We start from the raw sequence: 18,094 nt of genomic DNA, 5'->3' as shown, positions 1-18,094 counted from the left end.
GTTCTACTGAGGCTTGAACTCAGGGCCTTCTGCGTGTAAATCAGAGGTGATAGCTACTACGCAGTGGAGCTGCTTTGTGGGTATTCAAATGATTGTACAGTATCATTTGCTCTTAGCCTGAAGAAAGCCTTTCATTAATGTCTAGACTATAGACCAGCTAGCAACAAATTCAGTAATTTTTCTAACCTTGAAAAGTTTCGTCTTTATTTTGTCTTCATTATTGAAAGATGGCTTTGCCAAACGTAGGGCTCATGGCTGCTGGGTTTCCTTTTAGCACCGTATCTCTGATCTTTGCTGTTTCTACTCGGAAGCAGCTGCTATCACATGGGCCCTGCTTGCCCTTGAGGCCCCAGATGTGTTCTTTCTGCTTTTATTTGTTCCACATCTTTGATTTTTGGCACTGTTTTACCAGTATGTGTCTATTTACAAATCTCTTATTTAGAACTTCTGGATGTGTAAGTTATATGTTTTTAAAAATAAGTTTCATAAATCTTACGCGTTCTTTGAGATATCCGCTGGCCTTTCTTCTGATTCTAACACCACTATTACACAGGTTCTGCTGAGGCACTACTCTGGCCTCACATTTCCCTCCTGCCACCTGGCTGACTCCAAGCTTTCTTATTCTTTGTATTTGTTCTATTGGCTTGGATCTACTGTTGAATACTTTCAGTGAATATATTATTTTTAGTTACTGTAATTTTCAAGACAGAATTTTAATTCTTTAGACAGGGTGTGATTGTTTTGCTGAGGCTAACCTGAAACTCCCAAACACAAGGCATCCTCCTGCCTCAGCCTCCAGGGTTCTGCAATGCCGTGACAACAGACGCCCTCCACAGTCTCTGTTACTTCTTTTGTCACGTCCCACTTTCATTCTGGAAAGAATTATGGTGACCAAAAAAACTGGTTTTCAGAACAGCTTACATATTTCAAAATTACTTATATAGCCAAAAGAAATGTAGACAATTAATTTTGGACGTGGCTTGTAAGAGAACAACAAAGAGTGAGACTGAATGTTTTGCTTGATAATTATCGTATCAATTTGGAAGAAGAGGACCTTATAAGTTACTCGTTTTTTTCTGAGATGAATGCTTTTCAAAATTATCACAGCCAATGAACCCGAATCTTACCTTCACCTAATGTCTGTGCCATCCTCCAAACAGAACCATTGTTCATTGAAACAGGTGATGAACGACTTCATGGATAGACCATCTTAATACACCATTTCTTAAATGAATGTAACCTGTTCCCTGTGGGCCGAGAATGATGACAATCACTCAAGTCAAATAGTTTTGACAATAGCAAGAAGTCTGTATCCAAATAATTGTGTCTACAGTTCATTCCTTAGCACAGCAGAACTGTCAACTCTTAGCTACTATGAGGTAAAGTCCTTTGGTGATGTAAGGGACATTGAAGTACAGCCTTATTACAGTGAACTCCAATGTCTAAAAATTGTTCTTATTTTGAGTTTGTACCACAGTAAGAGCCAAGATTTTAAGATCTACTAAAAACAAAACAAAACAAACAAACAAACAAACAAAAAGACCTTATCTTTGTATGTGCACTTAATAATATGTCCATCATTTTTATGATTGGTATAAAAAATATATATTGTGTTGAATATAATAAAACATACAAATTTAGAATACAAGCAGCATCAGACCAACCCACTACAAGCAGATGGTGCTGTTTGTGGTGTTGTCATGAACATGTGGGTGACACAGCCTTGCTGAAGGAAGTGCACCCGGGGGTGGGCATTGAGAGTTCATAGCCTGCTCACCTCCAGTTTACTCTCTCCTTCCTATTTACAGTTGAAGATGTGATCTCTTGGCTACTTGCTCTGGTTGCCTGTTGTCATGAGTCCCTCATTATTATAACTTTTTATATGGACTATAAACCAAAATAAGGTCTTTCTTCCATAAAAAAAAGCAAAGAAAACATTTGTCTATTAAGTCCAACATTAGATCCTTCTTTCAGTCTGACTCCCCATCTTTTGGGTGCATTGGCAGTCCTCCATCTTGGTAGAGAGAACATTCTGGATATTATGTTGCAGAGGTTCTGGGTCCAGGCTCCTTTCTTTCCATGACTTGTGGCTGTCACTGCACAGTGAGTTCTGAGTGTTGGGCTGAGCCGTCTGGGTGATGTCTCCACTCTGCTGAGCTGAGACAGAGATGGGAGATTCTTGCCTTTCCTACCAAATTCTCACAGGCCCAGTTAGTGCTCCCACTGATGGTGAAGGACAAAGAAGCTACTTTCGAAGCAATGCTGATGAGTTGAGGAAGAGAGACATAGAAGGATTCTGTGATAACCCCTATTCCCACACCCCCAAAGTAACAGCATAGACAGAACGCCATGGAAGGGAACTCTTTAAGACTGTGATTAGTAGTGCTTTTCCTCCTCCTCCTCCTCTTCTTCCTTTTTTGGGGGGGGGTCTCCCAAGGGTGGGGTGGGGACTGACCTGGGAGGATTTGGGAAGTGAATATGCCCAGGGTTTGTGATGTGAAATTTCCAAATAATCATAAAAATGTTATGGAAAAATTCTTACAAATATTCTAGAACAGATATTTTTCATCTGCTGTTTGCCTATAAACTTTAAATAGCTGTTAAAAAAAATAAGTCTTATCTGTCTCACTGAGAGCAAAAAATCTTCACGTTTTTGTGCCAGAATCTTATCTCTCCTCCTCCTTTTCCTCTTCCTCCCCCTCCTCCTCTTTCTCCCCCCTCTTCTTCCTCTCCCCTCTTCCTCTGCTTTGTCCCCCTCCTTCCCCTCTTCTTCCTCGCCTCCTCCTCCTCCTCCTCTCCCTCCTCCTTTCATCCTTCTTCTATTTCTTACATTTTGAGTTGTTTTTGGTCTTCTTCTTTTACCTTCCCTCTTCCTTTCCTCTTCTTCCCTCCCTCCCTCTTAAGCTGTAAGTTCATTGGGCTGATCCTGCTTCCCAGTTATCCGATTATAAGGCTTAAGGTTGAATCTTCCCACTAAAGCCATCTGCCAGATGTCTGGTCACTTGACATTTGATCTCGGCATCCTGTGGTACAGATCACCACCTAAGGTCAATCACCATTTCCTCTTTCCTTCTAACTCGACCTCTCATTCTTTTCTGTAGAATTTATTCTACACACAGCAGCAGAGTAGGTTTTAGAATGGACATGATTGGCCATGACTTTGTACCAGCACCTTCTTAAATGGCTTCTCACAAAGTAGAACTCCTTTATGTAGACCACAGACCAGGCCAGATGAAATAATCTCTTCATGTTCTTTCATTCTGTCCTCTCTGAGCCCCACTCCACACCCAGCCCTATTCCACACCCAACCCTACTCTAAACAAAGCACAACTCCACACCCAGCCCCTAATCCATACCAGCCAAACTCCATACCCAGCCCTACTCCATATGCCAACATCAGTGTATGCCCCAGACTCACACAGTAGCCTATCAATATTTTTTTATGCATCCATTGTTTTATTCTCTAATGCAAGCAATTTTTCCATGCTGTTTTCTGGATCTAGAAGGCTGCTTTATGCTTTTTTAAAAATCACATTATGCTGTGTTGCCTATGTGTCGGAGTCAAGGAGGCCTTTCTCAAATCCTAGACTGGTTCAGTTCCTCTGTTCCGACTCTGATTCCCTGTACTTCTTCAGTAGCAAATACGGTCCCTAGAGTGGTTAACTGCCCACTATGGACCATGCATTATAAAGTCGTTATAAAGTCAGGATTCCTTTGCCCTGACCACTCTCTGCCCAGTGCTTTCTGCATAACTCTATACAGACCTCTTGAGCATGTAGACAAATGTTCCCTGGGTGCAGAAAGTCAGGGCTGTTGCTGAAGGCTTAGCAGACTTTGCTGGATCCTGAGCGATGGCTTCTGAATTTCAGAGGAAAATCTCATGTCTAATCATAGTCCCAATCTGGGTTATCAGTGGACCACCCAGTGGACACATATTACAGGGCACATCCACTGAGATTTCTGTCTTTGGGGCTTCACTGTCCTAAGGTGGCCGACTCCCTCCCTCGTGCCGTGCTTGTGGTAAGTAACTGGTAACTCGGTAATCATAAAAAGTCTCCATTTCCCACTTACATTTACTTGACATTGTTACCCGTGAGCTGGTTCTAACCTACATGGAAATTGTAAGACAGGAAGCACAGATTGAGATGGTGACAATCAAAACTAATCACCACAGGGGTGGAGCAGATGGTTCATTTCACAAAACGTTTGTCTGGCAAGTATGTAAACCTGAGCTCCATCTCTAAGGCCTATGTCATAAGATCTGGGGGTAGAGGGGAGTCGATTGTAAACCCAGGGCTGGGCATGGTGTTGGTGGGTGCTTGTAAATGCAGGGCTGCGTGTGGTGTTGATATTTGCTTGTAAATGCAGGGCTGTTTGTGGTGGTGGTGGGTGAAAATAGACGAATGTCTAAGTTTTGCTGGACAGCCAGCCTGGAGTACTTAGTGTGCCTCAGGCCAGTGAGAGCCCTTGCTCAAGGAACAGCAAACAACAGCATGAGGTGGGCTGTACCTCAGAATAACACCCAAGGTTGTTTTCTGGTCTCCACACTGTACTCTCTCTGCTTCTCTCTCTCTCTCTCTCTCTCTCTCTCTCTCTCTCTCTCTCTCTCTCTCTCTCACACACACACACACACACACACACACACACATACACAGAGAGAGAGAGACAGAGACAGAGACAGACAGAGACAGAAAGAGACAGACAGATCTCCCATAGGTCACAGGCCACAAGCTGAGGTCTGGGTAAAAATAAAAACTAAGAAACACATCAGAATGAACAAACAAGTCCCTGCTCCTGGCACAGCCGCCTCAAAGACTAGATAGAGTTTTAAATGTAAAACCCTAAATTAAGGTTGCTGAAATGGCTTGACAGGTGAAAGCTCCTGCATGCCTTTAAATAAATAAATTAATAAAAAGTTAAAATGGAGTTTAATTCTACTTTCTGGGAAACCCTTCATTTTTCTGACGATGAGCTGTAGCGCTTTCCGGAAGATTCCAAGTGGGATCTGAGTTCTCTCCCACCAGCCCTGTCATGGCTGCTGGATTGCTTTTCTTCTGCATCTTCACAGAAAACAGTGTTAGACCTGCCGCCTTCTGTCGGCTGTGTAAGGGCGGAGGGCTTGTTTGGACTCACAGTTTGGGTCTGTCATGGCCGTGGGGGAAGGGTGGCAGGAGCACTGACGATAGATGGGTCCCTGTCATTTCAGTCTTCTCCCAGGAACCACTTGGAACATCTCACCCATTATATATTTTATTTGGACTTCTAGTCATTTAAGATAGGAAGGGAATCTGGTCCTCAATTACTCCATAATGGCTAGTGGGGAAACGGCCACAATATTGTTTTTACACAATTTATGTAAAAACTATGAAGAGACAGCTTTGAAATTATGCATAGAAAAAGTAAGTACTGAATTTTGGAGAGGGAAAACTAAGGAAGGACTATTCTAAAAGTTAAATCTAAAAATAAATCATTCTTTGAGAATTTCATACATATATAGAATAAAATATGATATCTCAATCCCTTATTTCTACCCCAACTCTCCCTTGGTATTCTCCCACTGCATCTACCTCACAACTTCATGCTCTTGTTTTTTTTTCTTGTGTAACAATCCACTAAGTCCAGTTTGTTCTACCCATGACAACATGCCCACATGTGTACCATCCCCTGGAGCAGGGACAACCTACGAGTATCCACATCCCCAAAGAGGAACAAATAATCTTTCTCCAGAAACTATAAACTGTCAATTGCTCATCAGTTAGGGTTAGGGCCTGGTGAGTTCCTCCCCACTCCGTGCTGGAACTTTAGCTGTCCTGATCATGTGCAGGTGACCACAGCTGCTGTGGGTTTATGAGAACAACAGTCACAGCACATCCAGAAGACAGGGTTCCACAGCGACAGTCTGTAGTCTTACATGCTCCCCACCTCCCTGTTAGACAATGTTCCTCAAGATGTCCCTCTGAGGGCTCAGCACTCACAGTTGCTTGTCCTTGGCACATTGACTAGTTATGGTCTCTGCTTGAGGTCTTTAATAAGCAAGAAGGGCGAAATGATAGAATCTTTGGCGATTAGAAGTGAACACATTGTTGCTACCATGCTCTTCTGTATGCCTAGAGCAGGAATATTTTACAGTAGAAACTTAAGGGAATCAAAGATAGGCTAAGTAAGAAATGTCTACTGAAGGAACATTCTGGAAAATTTGAGAAGAAAGAGTAACTAGTGCTTCTGCAAGCAATCTCAGCAGGCACCGGTGGGGATGGTTCGGAAGGAGGAACAGAGATGGAACCTCCTTCCCTCCTCACCACTGAACCTTAGGTCAGTCACTTCCCTATTAGTGATTTCCTTCTGGTGTTTATCACTTTTCTGTAATAAATCCCCTCAAAATTCCAGCTTCCACATTCACCACTAGTGCTACTAACACGTGAAGGCTGTCCCTATGCCTTCACTCTTGGTCAACCACCATTGATGATCTTCTGGGATCTCTGTCCTGTCTCTCATGGATGATTCTGCTAGTTAGCTTCAGGTGTCACCCCAATACAGTCCAGAGTTGACCATCTGTGGAAGGCTCAATTGGGGGATTTCCCAGATCAGATTTGCTTGAGGCTATATCAATGAGATTGCCTTGATTAGCGGCTGCTCTGGGTGGGCCAAGCCCACTACAGGCTGAAACATACCTAGGCCTCAGATGTATAAAAAATTTAAGCAGAACCTGGTGAATGAGCCAATAAACAGCATTCTTCCTTGGTATCTGCCCTAACTTTCCTCAGTGTTGAACTGTGACCTGGAAGTCAAATACCTTTCTTCACCTAAATTGCTTTTGGTCAGAGTATTTTACTACAGCAACAGAAAGGAATCTGGAACAGCTACCTTGCTTTTGTGATGGCCTTGGATCCTTGTTTGTATTTCTTCTCGTGTTCACTTCTTGCCTGAGTATTTGCCAAACGTCCCGGCTGCTTGCCATTTTCAGTGTCACCCCTTTCTGTCTTGTCAATAGTTGGGGTCAGCTTTCCATCAATCATGTCCTTAAAGACAGCTGGGTGGAAGGGCAATTATCTGGCCTTATCTCATAGGTCATCTATAAACTGTCTATCTTCTTATGTAGGTGGGCATCTCACTAGCTTGCTAAGAGATCCAGTGTGGAGTGAAAGTTGCCTTTCTTAAGACTGGCCCTTTCTGTAGGATGCTATGGGTCCCTGGGATCAGGTTCCAAGTACTTGTTTAAGGCACTGTATGTCACTGGGGCCAGGTTCCAAGCAGTTGTGTCCCCTCAAATGTGGGGAATTTGCTTTTATTTTGGTCTTTTGTGTTTGCATGGTCTCTGCTCAGAGTCCTGTGCTGACTACCTATCTTGTTCAGAAAACAGGTCAGGTTCTCCCCCTGTCTCCAAGGCACTGTGGCTCCTGATACCCACTCTGCCTCTCTGTTCCTCACCACATAGGGCGCCACAGTCCTTTTGGAGCTCCTTGCTTCCTCTGTTGAGGACATTTTACTTTTGATATCTTCCTCTCATCTCCTTTAGGTGTCTCCTCATCAGCCTTTCTTCCTGTGGCTGCCCAAGCACTCTATTTAAACTCCACTCTCGAGCCCTTTGGGACTTTTCAGCTCTTCTTCTGCCCTATGTGTTGTCCCTGGCACACACCACTGTTGAGTATCTCATTTAAATTCCTTTCTTTCTTTCTTTCTTTCTTTCTTTCTTTCTTTCTTTCTTTCTTTCTTTCTTTCTTTCTTTCTTTCTTTCTTTCTTTCTTTCTTCTCTCTCTCTCTCTCTCTCTCTCTCTCTCTCTCTCTCTCTCTCTCTCTCTCTCTCTCTCTCTCTCTCTCTCTCTCTCTCTCTCTCTCTCTCTTCCTTCCTTCCTTCCTTCTTTCCTTCCTTCCTCCTTCCCCCTCTTTATCTCTTTCTCTCTCTCTTTCTTTCTCATTGGCCATCTCCTTCCCCTGGAGTGTATTCTCCACAAGGACAAGGATTTCTGTCTCCTCTCTTTCTGTAACATGTGTACCTGTACATCAAGTATGTGTGGAATGGCTGGGAGCCTCATGGGCCAGCACAGAGCTATTCACAGTTCTCCCAACCTGTTCTTGTCCCCACAGAGGCAACTTCTAGGTCAATGCTTCTCAATGTTTCTCTGCCTGGTGTAGCCCTTTGGTATCTGATACTGGACAATTTGTAAGGAGTGGGAGTTTGTTGCTTATGGTTTTGTGAGCTGGGATATTCAAGATAGGGGCCAGAAGGTTGGGTGTCTGACAAGGGCCATTCTCTGCTTCAAGAGGATAGGCAATGACTGCTATGTCCTTACACACTCCCAGAAGTACCAAAGATAGCAAGTACACTCCACCAAGCCCTTCTGTAAGGTTGATATTCTGAGATATTTGTAATCTTTACTATTGAACTATCAGTAGTAGGTACAAATCTCAGTTGACAAACTCATATGTGCCAAAAAAATGTGACTTTGCTGTTCCTATAATCTAATGTTTAGTTTTGTTCTTAATTACACAGATGTCAGACTCTTCGGTAATGCCTCTTCCCCCTTGTTCTAGGGGAGTTAAGGTGTCTGGGAGGAGTAATAAAAAGTCCCTTGTGTCCTCGGATCACATCAACACCCATGGCGATGTCCACAGTAATAGGTTTAAGCACCAACTGGACAAGGTGCTACAGCAGTGTCCTGGGGCCCCTCTATGTGGCTTCTTCAGAGCCTATGGGGCCCTGTGACTTCTCTGCCTCTCTTGGTGATAATAAACTGTTTGCTGTTCTAGGCTGTGACAAGGTATAGCAGCTCTCTAAGGCTATATGAGATTCCATTTACCCTAATGCTGTTCTTATGTGGGCTCTGACTGTCTATCTGGGATTCTGATTAGTTCTGGGGTCCCACAATTCAGTCTGGGAATTCTTCTGTCTCTTTGGGGCTCAATCTTTGGGTAAAGAGCATGGATCCTCTCTCTGGGACCCACTGACACTATTGTAAAGTGCTTTTCCTCCACCTCCTGATTTTTTCCTAAGTTAGGGATTCGTTTCTAACATGGCCATGGGGCCAATCTTCTTACCTCCTGTCCACGCTGTGACTGTTTTGCCTGTCTGTACAAGTCTGGGCTTTTGAAACATGTGATTGGAAAGAGGCACCCATCCTGAATGCATTTGACAGTCACTCTGTCTTCAGGAGTGGAGAATAACTAGCCTGTCTTCTTCTTGCTTTGACAGGCTCTCACTATGTAGCTCTGGCTATTCTAGAACTTGCTATATATAAACCAGCCTTGCCTTAAACTCACAGAGTCTCCATCTCCTGAGTTCCGCCATGCCTACCTTTAACCTGGCTATTTTACTGAGAAGAAAGATGGAGGAGCTATGGAGAGTGTCAAGGGCAGAGCAAGCAGTGATGTACTTAACAGCACACTTGCACCAAATTTGATGAATTTGATGGTGATAGGATGGCGGTGGTAATGATATCATTAGCATCTATTGAGCACTTAGAGCATGCCAGGTCCAATCCTAAGCACCCTCTTTTCCTGACACTCCCATCAATCATTCCAATAACTCTGTGCATTTTCTAGTCATCTCAATAATCCATCAAAGCAGGTGAAAGCTAGAAGGGCAAAGGGACTAATGGCCCCCACCATATGCAAAGAATGGGACTGGACTTCATACATTAGCCTGCCCCCAGTGTCTGCGTTCAACCAACACATCTCCCAGCCTTGTGGCAGTGTCTCTAGAGCCTCTGGCCCTCAGGCCATGGACACAGGGAATCATTCCAGTGCTCCATAATACTTCAACAGCTTCCCCTTCCTTCCCCGCCCCGGCACAGGTGAACTGCCTCATGGTGTGCCTACCATTGACCTCAAAGCCTGGTCACTCTCTCTGTTCTGCTCTGGCCTCTCATTTCCTTGTATACTTCCAAATACCCTTTGTCTCTCGCTCTTGGTTTACCCTTACAACATTTAAACTCAGCCAAGAACTCAGACCACAAAAGAGAAGAGGAAGCAAGCGAACACAGCCAGCAGAGTGCAAGCCCCGCCTACTGGGTACACGGACTTTGCCAAAGGGGGAAGAGGCCCAGGATCCTATGGTGTGTGCTCTTGTGGGTTGCCAGACTCTGCTTCCTGGCCACCATGATTATGCTGAGGCTAGACCTCCCAGGTTCTTCTGCAGAAAGGCAGAGCATCTTTTATTAAGTAGAATACCCATGGTTTCCAGAATCTCCAATTCTGAAATATTGCTGTTGCTTATTTGAATTAACACTCTGAAGATCCTATCAAAGCAGTTGTAAGCTAGAAGGGTAAAGGGACTAACAGTCTCACCACAGACATGAACATAGTTACAAAATTCAGATATCGGATATTTCCACCATGGCATGGCTAGGGTGAACCAGCCAGTCTAGCCTGGTAGGCTTCTACAGGACTGTCTCTTTGATGGGTAGCAAGAGGGTGAGGAGGAAACTGGAAGGTGGTGTGGGTCTGTGGTACAGGGGATGTGAGAATGCATGGCTTCTCCGCAGGTGAAGACTCCATCAGCACACTGGGTATGATCCTTGGAGTGGGACTGTCACTGCTGCTCGTGTCCATCCTAGGCTACAGTTTGGCCAAGTGGTACCAGCGTGGGTACTGCTGGGACGGTGAGTGAGCCCCATGCCAATCTGCCCCGGCTCTGCCCTGCCCTTCCTCATTGTAGGAGCTGGGCAAGGCTGGGCGGGGTGGCAAGCCTTTCAGCACAGCAGGATGCAAAAATATTTCCTCTGGTGGTTGCAGTGGTTGAAGATTTGAGTTGGTAGCTAAGCAGCTGAGGTGAGGCTTGGAAGGCGAGGTGGGGTCTTTATCTTGAGAATGGAGGCTCCTCCCACTGGAGGAAGTAGCCTGCCTTTTGTTTTTAACCCATCCCCCTGCCAAGGCTCAAGGCAGTGCCTAGAAGGTCAGGGTGCCCGGCTGATTTCTTATGGTAGTCTCTGTTTCCTACCCCACCCTGCCCCTGGCCTCCCAAGCTTGCTGATGTGTCTTCTGGAATTTGCTTTGGTCTTTTCAACTGGTGAAGCAAGGACAGCATACTGGGATGCTGACAGAAAACCTCCCAGTTGCATGCTTTTCCATTGTACTTATTCCACAGAATAAAGTAGTTATTATATTTTTTTCTTGCTTTTAGATATGGTCTTGATTTGGATACCAGGCTATCCTCAAACTCTCCATCTTCCTGCCTCAACCTAGAGGATTTTGGGAATATAGCCAATCACCACCACGTCTATGTCCAGCCCTAGCCTCCATTTGTTTGTTTATGACAGCCTCTGTTTGTTTGTGATAATCCCCATGTGTCTAGAAATAGTCTCTAGCCCAGGCTAGCCTTAAATTGCCTATGCAGCTAAGGATAACCTTGAACTTCTGAATCTCTTGCCTCCACCTCCCAAGTGCTATGACCACAGCTGTATATGACCACACCTAGCTCACGCTGTGTTGCGGATGGAACCCAGGGCTTCACAGTTGCTAGATAAGCACCAGGTGAGGGGCATCTCTGGCCCTCAGCTTCCATCAGAAACCACAGGGTCAGAACATGTTGGAGTCTGGAGTAAGGCTTAGGACTGGGTCTTTGGAGGCTCTGGGCTAGAACTGCTTCCTTCCCAGGGTGATCAGAGCTCCTGATGCAAGGACCTTGAAGGGTTCTTGAGAACTGTGTAGAGCATCCTGAGGTCAGACTTTTTCTACTATGGGCGGGTGAGGGAAGCAACAGATGTTCCTAGAGGCATGCTAGTCATACCGCTCCCCCCCCCCTCCCAGGGAGGGGAGGATCCTAACTCTCTTTTTGGCTTGTCTTCCCAGGGCCTAACTTTGTCTTCAACTTATACCAAATCCGGTGAGTAGGTTTCCCTTCCTAGCTCTGTCCATGCAAACCAGAAAGACGTCATTTAGAGAAGCTCTCAGAGTAAAACTTGTACAGTACCATGTGAAGCGCCAATGATAGCCTTCACTTTAGCACTCACTCTCAGGCAGAGAACATGCCTCCCACTCATTCATACATCTACCCATCCACCCACCCATTCATCTCTCCACCTATCGGCCTACTCACCTACCCACTCATTCATCCATCTATCCATCCACCCACCCACTACTCACCAATTTATCTATGTGCCACCCACCTACTCTATCCATCTACCCATCCACCCACCTACTACTCATTCATGAATCTACCCATTCATGCATGCACATATGAATCCATGCACTTATCCATGCATGTGTGCATCCATTTATTTATTCATCTACACGGTCATCCATCCATCCATCCATCCATCCACTCACTTACTCACCCATCCATCTGTTTATTATTTATTCATGAAAGTTTTCTTATATAGCCAGTTTTATGGTATTTATTTCCAAGAATTCAAAGATGGCTTGGCATATTCTCTGTCCCTAAGCATCTCACTGTCTACGCTGGAGACAAGCCTGACTGCATATAAAGCAATCTTAGGCACAATATAGGATTCAAAAAAGAAGAGCAATCAAAGAAAGCCATGTATCTGAGGAACAGAAGTCAGAAAGCCCTCTCAGGGTAAGCCTTTCTTCTACTCCCTGCCACAGGGCAGGCCTGCTTCTCCTCTGTCCCTGGGAACTGAGACAAATCTTATTCTGGAAGATAAGTCAGTGAGTCAGTGCTCAGATATTGCCTCTGCTTCTAGGATCCACTTTGTAGGCTCTAGTCTAGGGAGACAGGCCCCCGGGAGAGGTTGGGTTTAACAGCTTTATTGGAAATCTGTCTCAGGAACCTGAAGGACTTGGAGGTGGGACCACCCTTTACCATCAGTGGCCACATGAGCAATCCGGATGGCGGCTACATGAAGTTCTCCAATGAAAGAGTCTGATGGAGCAGCTTCTAGCTTCTGAAGGACAAGGGAGGTGAGTGGCAGACAGGAGAACTGAGTGGGTCCCATGCCGGAGTAAGGTCCTACGTGGGTCCAGGCTGTGAAGGGTCCAAGGCCCCTCAGAACACAAATGAATGACCCAATCCCTCTACTCTTTCTTGGGAGAGTGAGGAGAGTTGGACCAGCATAGTAAAGCCCTCCCAAGTCTCCTCTCTTTTCAGTATCTCTTCTCTTCACACAGGAAAGGCTCCTGGGTCATTATCATGAGCTCCTCTGGCCTTCCTGGGCCCTGAAAGCATGACCTGGCTTTAAGAAAAAAGAATAAAGGGCCTTCTCTGGGTTCTCTTCCAGCCCTCACAGAGTTAGGCCTCTACGGATGAGCCTAACCAGGCTTATCAGTCCTCTCATGGTACACAGAGAAGCAACTGTCCCCCAGGGTTAAAAACTGGATTTCCGGATGCCCCCCCCCCCAGCCTGTAGGAGTTGCAAATGTCCTCCAGACACAGTGTGATAATCACAGTCAGGCCAGCCTTCCTCCTATGAAATGCAGCCCAGGGTAGAAATGGCCCCAAGACTCTACAGGGTAGATGTTTGTGTGGAATTTCCCGTCATTTCATTTTGTAAAGTTGCTACCAGGAGCTGGAGAGCCAATCATTTTCAATGGGGAGTCATGTGGTCAGAGGGGTGATTTCAGACATGTTTTTTAACCTTTCTACCTGTGGCCAACTTCCCTGAAGGCTGAACTAGGGTCTTCACTCTGTCCTTCGCACCTTTGTGTTTGGCTTGGGCCTTTTCCATGCTTTGCTGTCTCCTTCTGACTAATTTTCCCTATAGTGACAAGCCTCAGTGCCCCCCCACACACACACATGAGCAGAACAGTCTAGAAACCATGTCCCTGTTGCTTAGGCTCCTGATCTGGGGTGTCCCTGGTGTCCAGGGTGAGGTCTACTCTCCGGCTCTGCTGTCCCGCACAAAGCTGACCCTATGTGGCAGGAAGCAGCTGGAGCTGTGGGGCCACAGGAGGCGCCTGGTTGAGGCAGAGCAAAGCAGTGAAGGACAAGGACTGTAGAACACTTTACCTCCGGAGTCACCGCTTCTTGCTCTGCCTGTGACCCACTGGGCAGAATGCAGAGCTGGTACTAGATTTAGTGCAGCAAGTATTTGGTATAAAGCGGTTCCATCCAGAAAGGCTGGATCCCTGGAGCAGCAGTGAATGGAGAAAGCCATAAGGGGCCTGTGCTGAGGCCAAAACAGAGACAGGAAGGGGAGGGCTGGCCATTATTTTGCCATCCTTACCCTCATTTTTATTGAGGCCCCTGTGTTTTGTGTTTCTGGTTTTTCTTCTCGTTCTCTCTCTGGCCTATAGCAGAACTGTGGAGGAGGGAATGTGCCAGGCCTAGCAGGTCCTTCCTGCTTCCTGCCGGGGGTGGGGGCCTTTTTATTCCCAGCTCAGCTAGCCTCGGACACAACACACCAAGTCTTAGGCTTTGGAAGCCTTTGACTGGGTTTTCTTTCCTGAGTTGTTAAATATGAAGAGCGACTCTTCATGGCTTTGGGCCCCTCTCCCTTTCTCAAAGAACTCTTAAGAGTGATGGAGAAAGGGGATACTGTTGCCTTTGGCTCTCTTCTTCCTTGGATACCAACTCTGCAAGCTGGACCCCACTTCTGAACTCACAGACTCTGCAACCCCAATAACACTTTCAACTCTGTGCTTGTTGGCACGATCTGTGGGGACCACTGGGCCCCTTGGACATGCTCTGGACTCGGTAGATCTTTTGGATACTTGAAAGGAGAATGAGCCTTGAACCCCAGGTAGTCTTGGGCCCAGGTGGTGTGGCTTCAGGTGAGGACAAGGACATCTGCTGAGGACTGGGAGAATAGTGGGTATTTCCCATCCCCAGAAGCAGAAGCGAGAGCACATTGCTTCCTCTTTCTGAGCCCACTGACGTGCTCCATGTCCCCTCTGCACCCCCTTGCTTCCCTTACTTCCTCAGGCCCATGGTAAAGCAGTTTTCTTCACTCTGGACAGTGGCTACACCCTAGGAAAAGGGGAAGATTACAACTTTTCAGACTGACTAGAAACCAACAGGTCTCTGAGGCGGGGCACTGACTGGACACTCCGTTCCTTGGCTATACTAGGGCCTCCCTATCGCTCCTCTACCCTTATCCACTGGAGAGCCTGCTGTGCCAAGGGCTACCAGCTACACTTTCTATCTTACCCTTTTCTTAAATTTCCTGCCCAGGGCTATGCCCAGCCTAGAATGTCTTCTTCTCCTGCACTCCCAACTTTTCTGTCCACACCAGACTCTCTGAACTTTATCCCATCTTTCCTGAGACTCATCTTAGGACTCAAGACCAGACACCATTCATTTTGACCCTCATGTAGACAACAGGTTTCCTCCACATGTCCTGTTCCCAGACCTGGATGAACTGATTGTGGCCAGAGGTCCCTAGCAATCCTTCAAGTAAAGCACAGTAAATAAGCTTACTAAGTGGACACTGATTAGAGAAGAAACAGAAGGCATTCTAGAAAAGGATGCCCAGCAGCCTGAGGAAGACCAGACTGCTTACACAGTGTATTGTTAGGCATACTTCTGAATCTTGAGCCTTGTGGCTGCCTTGTGACACAGAGATTATTATTATTGGTCCATTTTACCCATAGGGAGACTGAGAGGGTCCCAGAGCTAGCTTGCTTTGCTCAGGACTGCCTGCTGCTCACAGCCTGTGCTGGAGCCTGAACAGAATCTGTGGCTCACCTCAGGGCTTATCAGGGTAAGGACTGGTTCTTGTAGCAACGGCTCTGGTTCTTTATTCTGTCCTGCAGTGCTGAGTGTCCCTAAGGCTGTTCACACCACTTATTTGACCGTCGATTTTCGCCTTGGGAAAGCAAAAGATAAGACTGTTTCTTGAAGGTTACTCTTGGCTCTTACCTTGTCTATTAAAAACATACCTGTGGTCTGGGATCTCTACAGCTTCTCAGTAAATAGTGAAAGTATGCAATCACAATGTGAAGTGTCAACTCTAGTTTAGGAGCTGGTTGTTACAAGGTAGCTGCTGAGGTCCCCCTAGATGCCAGTAGTCTAGGACTTTAACCACTATACAGTTTGTTTCCTACACCCTGCAGAGATCTGGTGGGTATTGACTGGATCATCTCTAGACTCGTCAATACCTGAAAGAGCACAGACTGATCAGGGGAGGGGTTCCAGGTACCCAGCATCACTTCAGCCTCAGCAGTAGGGAGACAGAGGTTGGGAAAATAGACATTCAGGTGGAGCGAGCTAAATTTAAGTTCCTTAAATCCTTGGTGGTTGGCTTAGAGCATCCGGCCAAGGGGCAGCTGCTCTCTGATCCCCAGCTTCCAAGAAGCTGGATCTTCCCTCCAGTGAACTGCTCATCCCCAACAGTGATGGATGGGGGCTTTCAGGGCTCAGGGCTCCCTAGGCTTCATCTCAGCTCTGAGCCTCTGCCTCATCCACTTCCCAGTCCTTCCGTTTCCTTTTATTCTCTGATCGCCATGTCACCCCTTTCTGCCACTCCTCCTCCCGCTCATAGCTCACATTTCCCAGGAGCCTTGTGGAGGCTCATGAACCTTGTTCTCATCTGATTTTACTTGGAAACACTCTCTGGCTCGCACATCTTCACTCACTCATCCATTTATTTTCTCTACTCCTCCAGGACTGGGCTAAGTCTCCAGGGGGAATCTAGTCTCTCTGGAGATTAACCCGATCTCTCCTGTCTCACAAGCATTTCTAGCAGGCTGAGTTAGACCTTACATCTCTTCTAAGTCCCCTATTGTGCCTCACATACACTTATGTGTACATGTATGTGTGTCATGTAGGCAGGAACTACTCAGGAATCTAAGGGAAAGGATTCCTCCTCCTCTGGAGGACATCTTGCACGATGCTTTAAGCCTGGTCCATGCCTGCTGCTCTCAAAACCAGCACTTGTCATCTTTCCTCCTTCCCTATCCTCAGCCACATCCTCCCCATGCTTGTGGTGTGATCAGACACTTTTCTAGACAAGAGCACACACTGATGGGAAGCTTTTCTACCAAGGCATGTTCAAAGCCATAGCATATCTGTTGAGTCTTCCTCGCCTTCCCCCAAGCCGGTGACAGTAGATAGGATCCGGTGACAGGACCTAGGAGAACAGTCTATTGCGCCCCTCCTATGCTCCAGGGGCTTAAGAAGGACAACACAGCAGGAGATGGAAGTATCATTATTTTACTTTTAAAAACTGCTTAGTGAGCAAAACCCCAGTGTAAAGCCAATGCAAAACAGGAAGCCAGCGGCCTGGTGAATTCTCACACTTGGGGACCAGAAGTGAAAATGTTCTGTCTGCCCAGAGGAACAGCAAACCAACAAAACAATGTAGGAGTGCCATGCTGAAGACCAAAACCCTGGTAGATCCTGCCCTTCCCCATCCCCAGCACATCCCATCCACCCTTCTCCTGCAGAACCATGGGCTTAGGTTCCGTTCCTAAAGCCTTGGATAAGTCTTCCCGTGCACAAGCAGAGGGCTTCTGGGAGAAAGGTGGGTGGAAAAATAGAAGAAGTCCCTCCTCTTCTATTTTAAGCCTGGCCCTTCTCCTTAAAGATCATGGGCTGAGGCTCTCTGGGCCCCAGGGACCTTGTTTGTGCAAGGTTGGCATTGGCCTTGAGAACTTTGAGGCTTCCAGCTGTGAGGCTATTTCACAGTGGGTAACTTCAGTTCCACCATGCTGGGGTGAGGGTGGCAGACAGTGTGTGGGTGGGTGTGGTGTGTGGGTGTGTGGGGTGTGAGGATGGGTGGGTATGGGTGTGGGTCGATGCACATGCACATGCATGCATGCAAAATTGAGCCAACTGGTGGGATCATGTCTAGTTGCCTGTCTTAGGAGGTTTAGTGTTGTGGTACCCAATGAATGTTTGCCCAAAAAGCATGTGAATACACCTGAATGTGTTCATTCACCCCTTCACTTCAGTTTCCTGGTTGTATTCTCTTATGTCTCATGTTTGGTCTGCAGCCCTAAGTCCTACACTACACAGGAGCTGTAGGGTGAAGAAAGCGGGGAAGGGAACAATCACAAATTCATGTGACTAAGCAGTGAGGATAGCAAAACTGAAATCAAGTTGCCAATCAGTTACCTCTAGCTCTCTCTCTTCTAGGTTCAGGGTGATGTCTCCCAAGCACCTGATCTGCTCAGAACGTCATAATCATCTCGTTCCTCCTGGAACTGCTTTCACCTACCTTCAAATGCTTCTTTGACATGAATGGAAAAGTTCTGTCCA

At 46.4% G+C, this 18,094-nt stretch overlaps 1 protein-coding gene across 6 annotated transcripts in view; it reads left to right on the top strand.

Moving 5' to 3' along the window:
- The window catches only part of Smim35 (small integral membrane protein 35), a 54,542-nt gene extending 36,448 nt beyond the window's left edge, over positions 1-18,094 (top strand). For 4 of the 6 annotated variants that reach the window (XM_052188466.1, XM_052188470.1, XM_052188469.1 and 1 more), the window contains exons 2-5: positions 10,482-10,598; positions 11,788-11,821; positions 12,725-12,858; positions 17,972-18,094. In XM_052188466.1, the coding sequence (XP_052044426.1) occupies positions 10,482-10,598; positions 11,788-11,821; positions 12,725-12,824 (251 nt within the window). In that variant the 3' untranslated portion in view covers positions 12,825-12,858; positions 17,972-18,094. The other 2 variants (XM_052188472.1, XM_052188468.1) reach the window with 2 other exon arrangements.

The sequence above is a fragment of the Apodemus sylvaticus genome, chromosome 7 (assembly GCF_947179515.1).
Source record: "Apodemus sylvaticus chromosome 7, mApoSyl1.1, whole genome shotgun sequence".
Taxonomy (NCBI): Eukaryota; Metazoa; Chordata; class Mammalia; order Rodentia; family Muridae; genus Apodemus; species Apodemus sylvaticus.
This window is presented reverse-complemented; position numbering and strand designations above follow the sequence as displayed.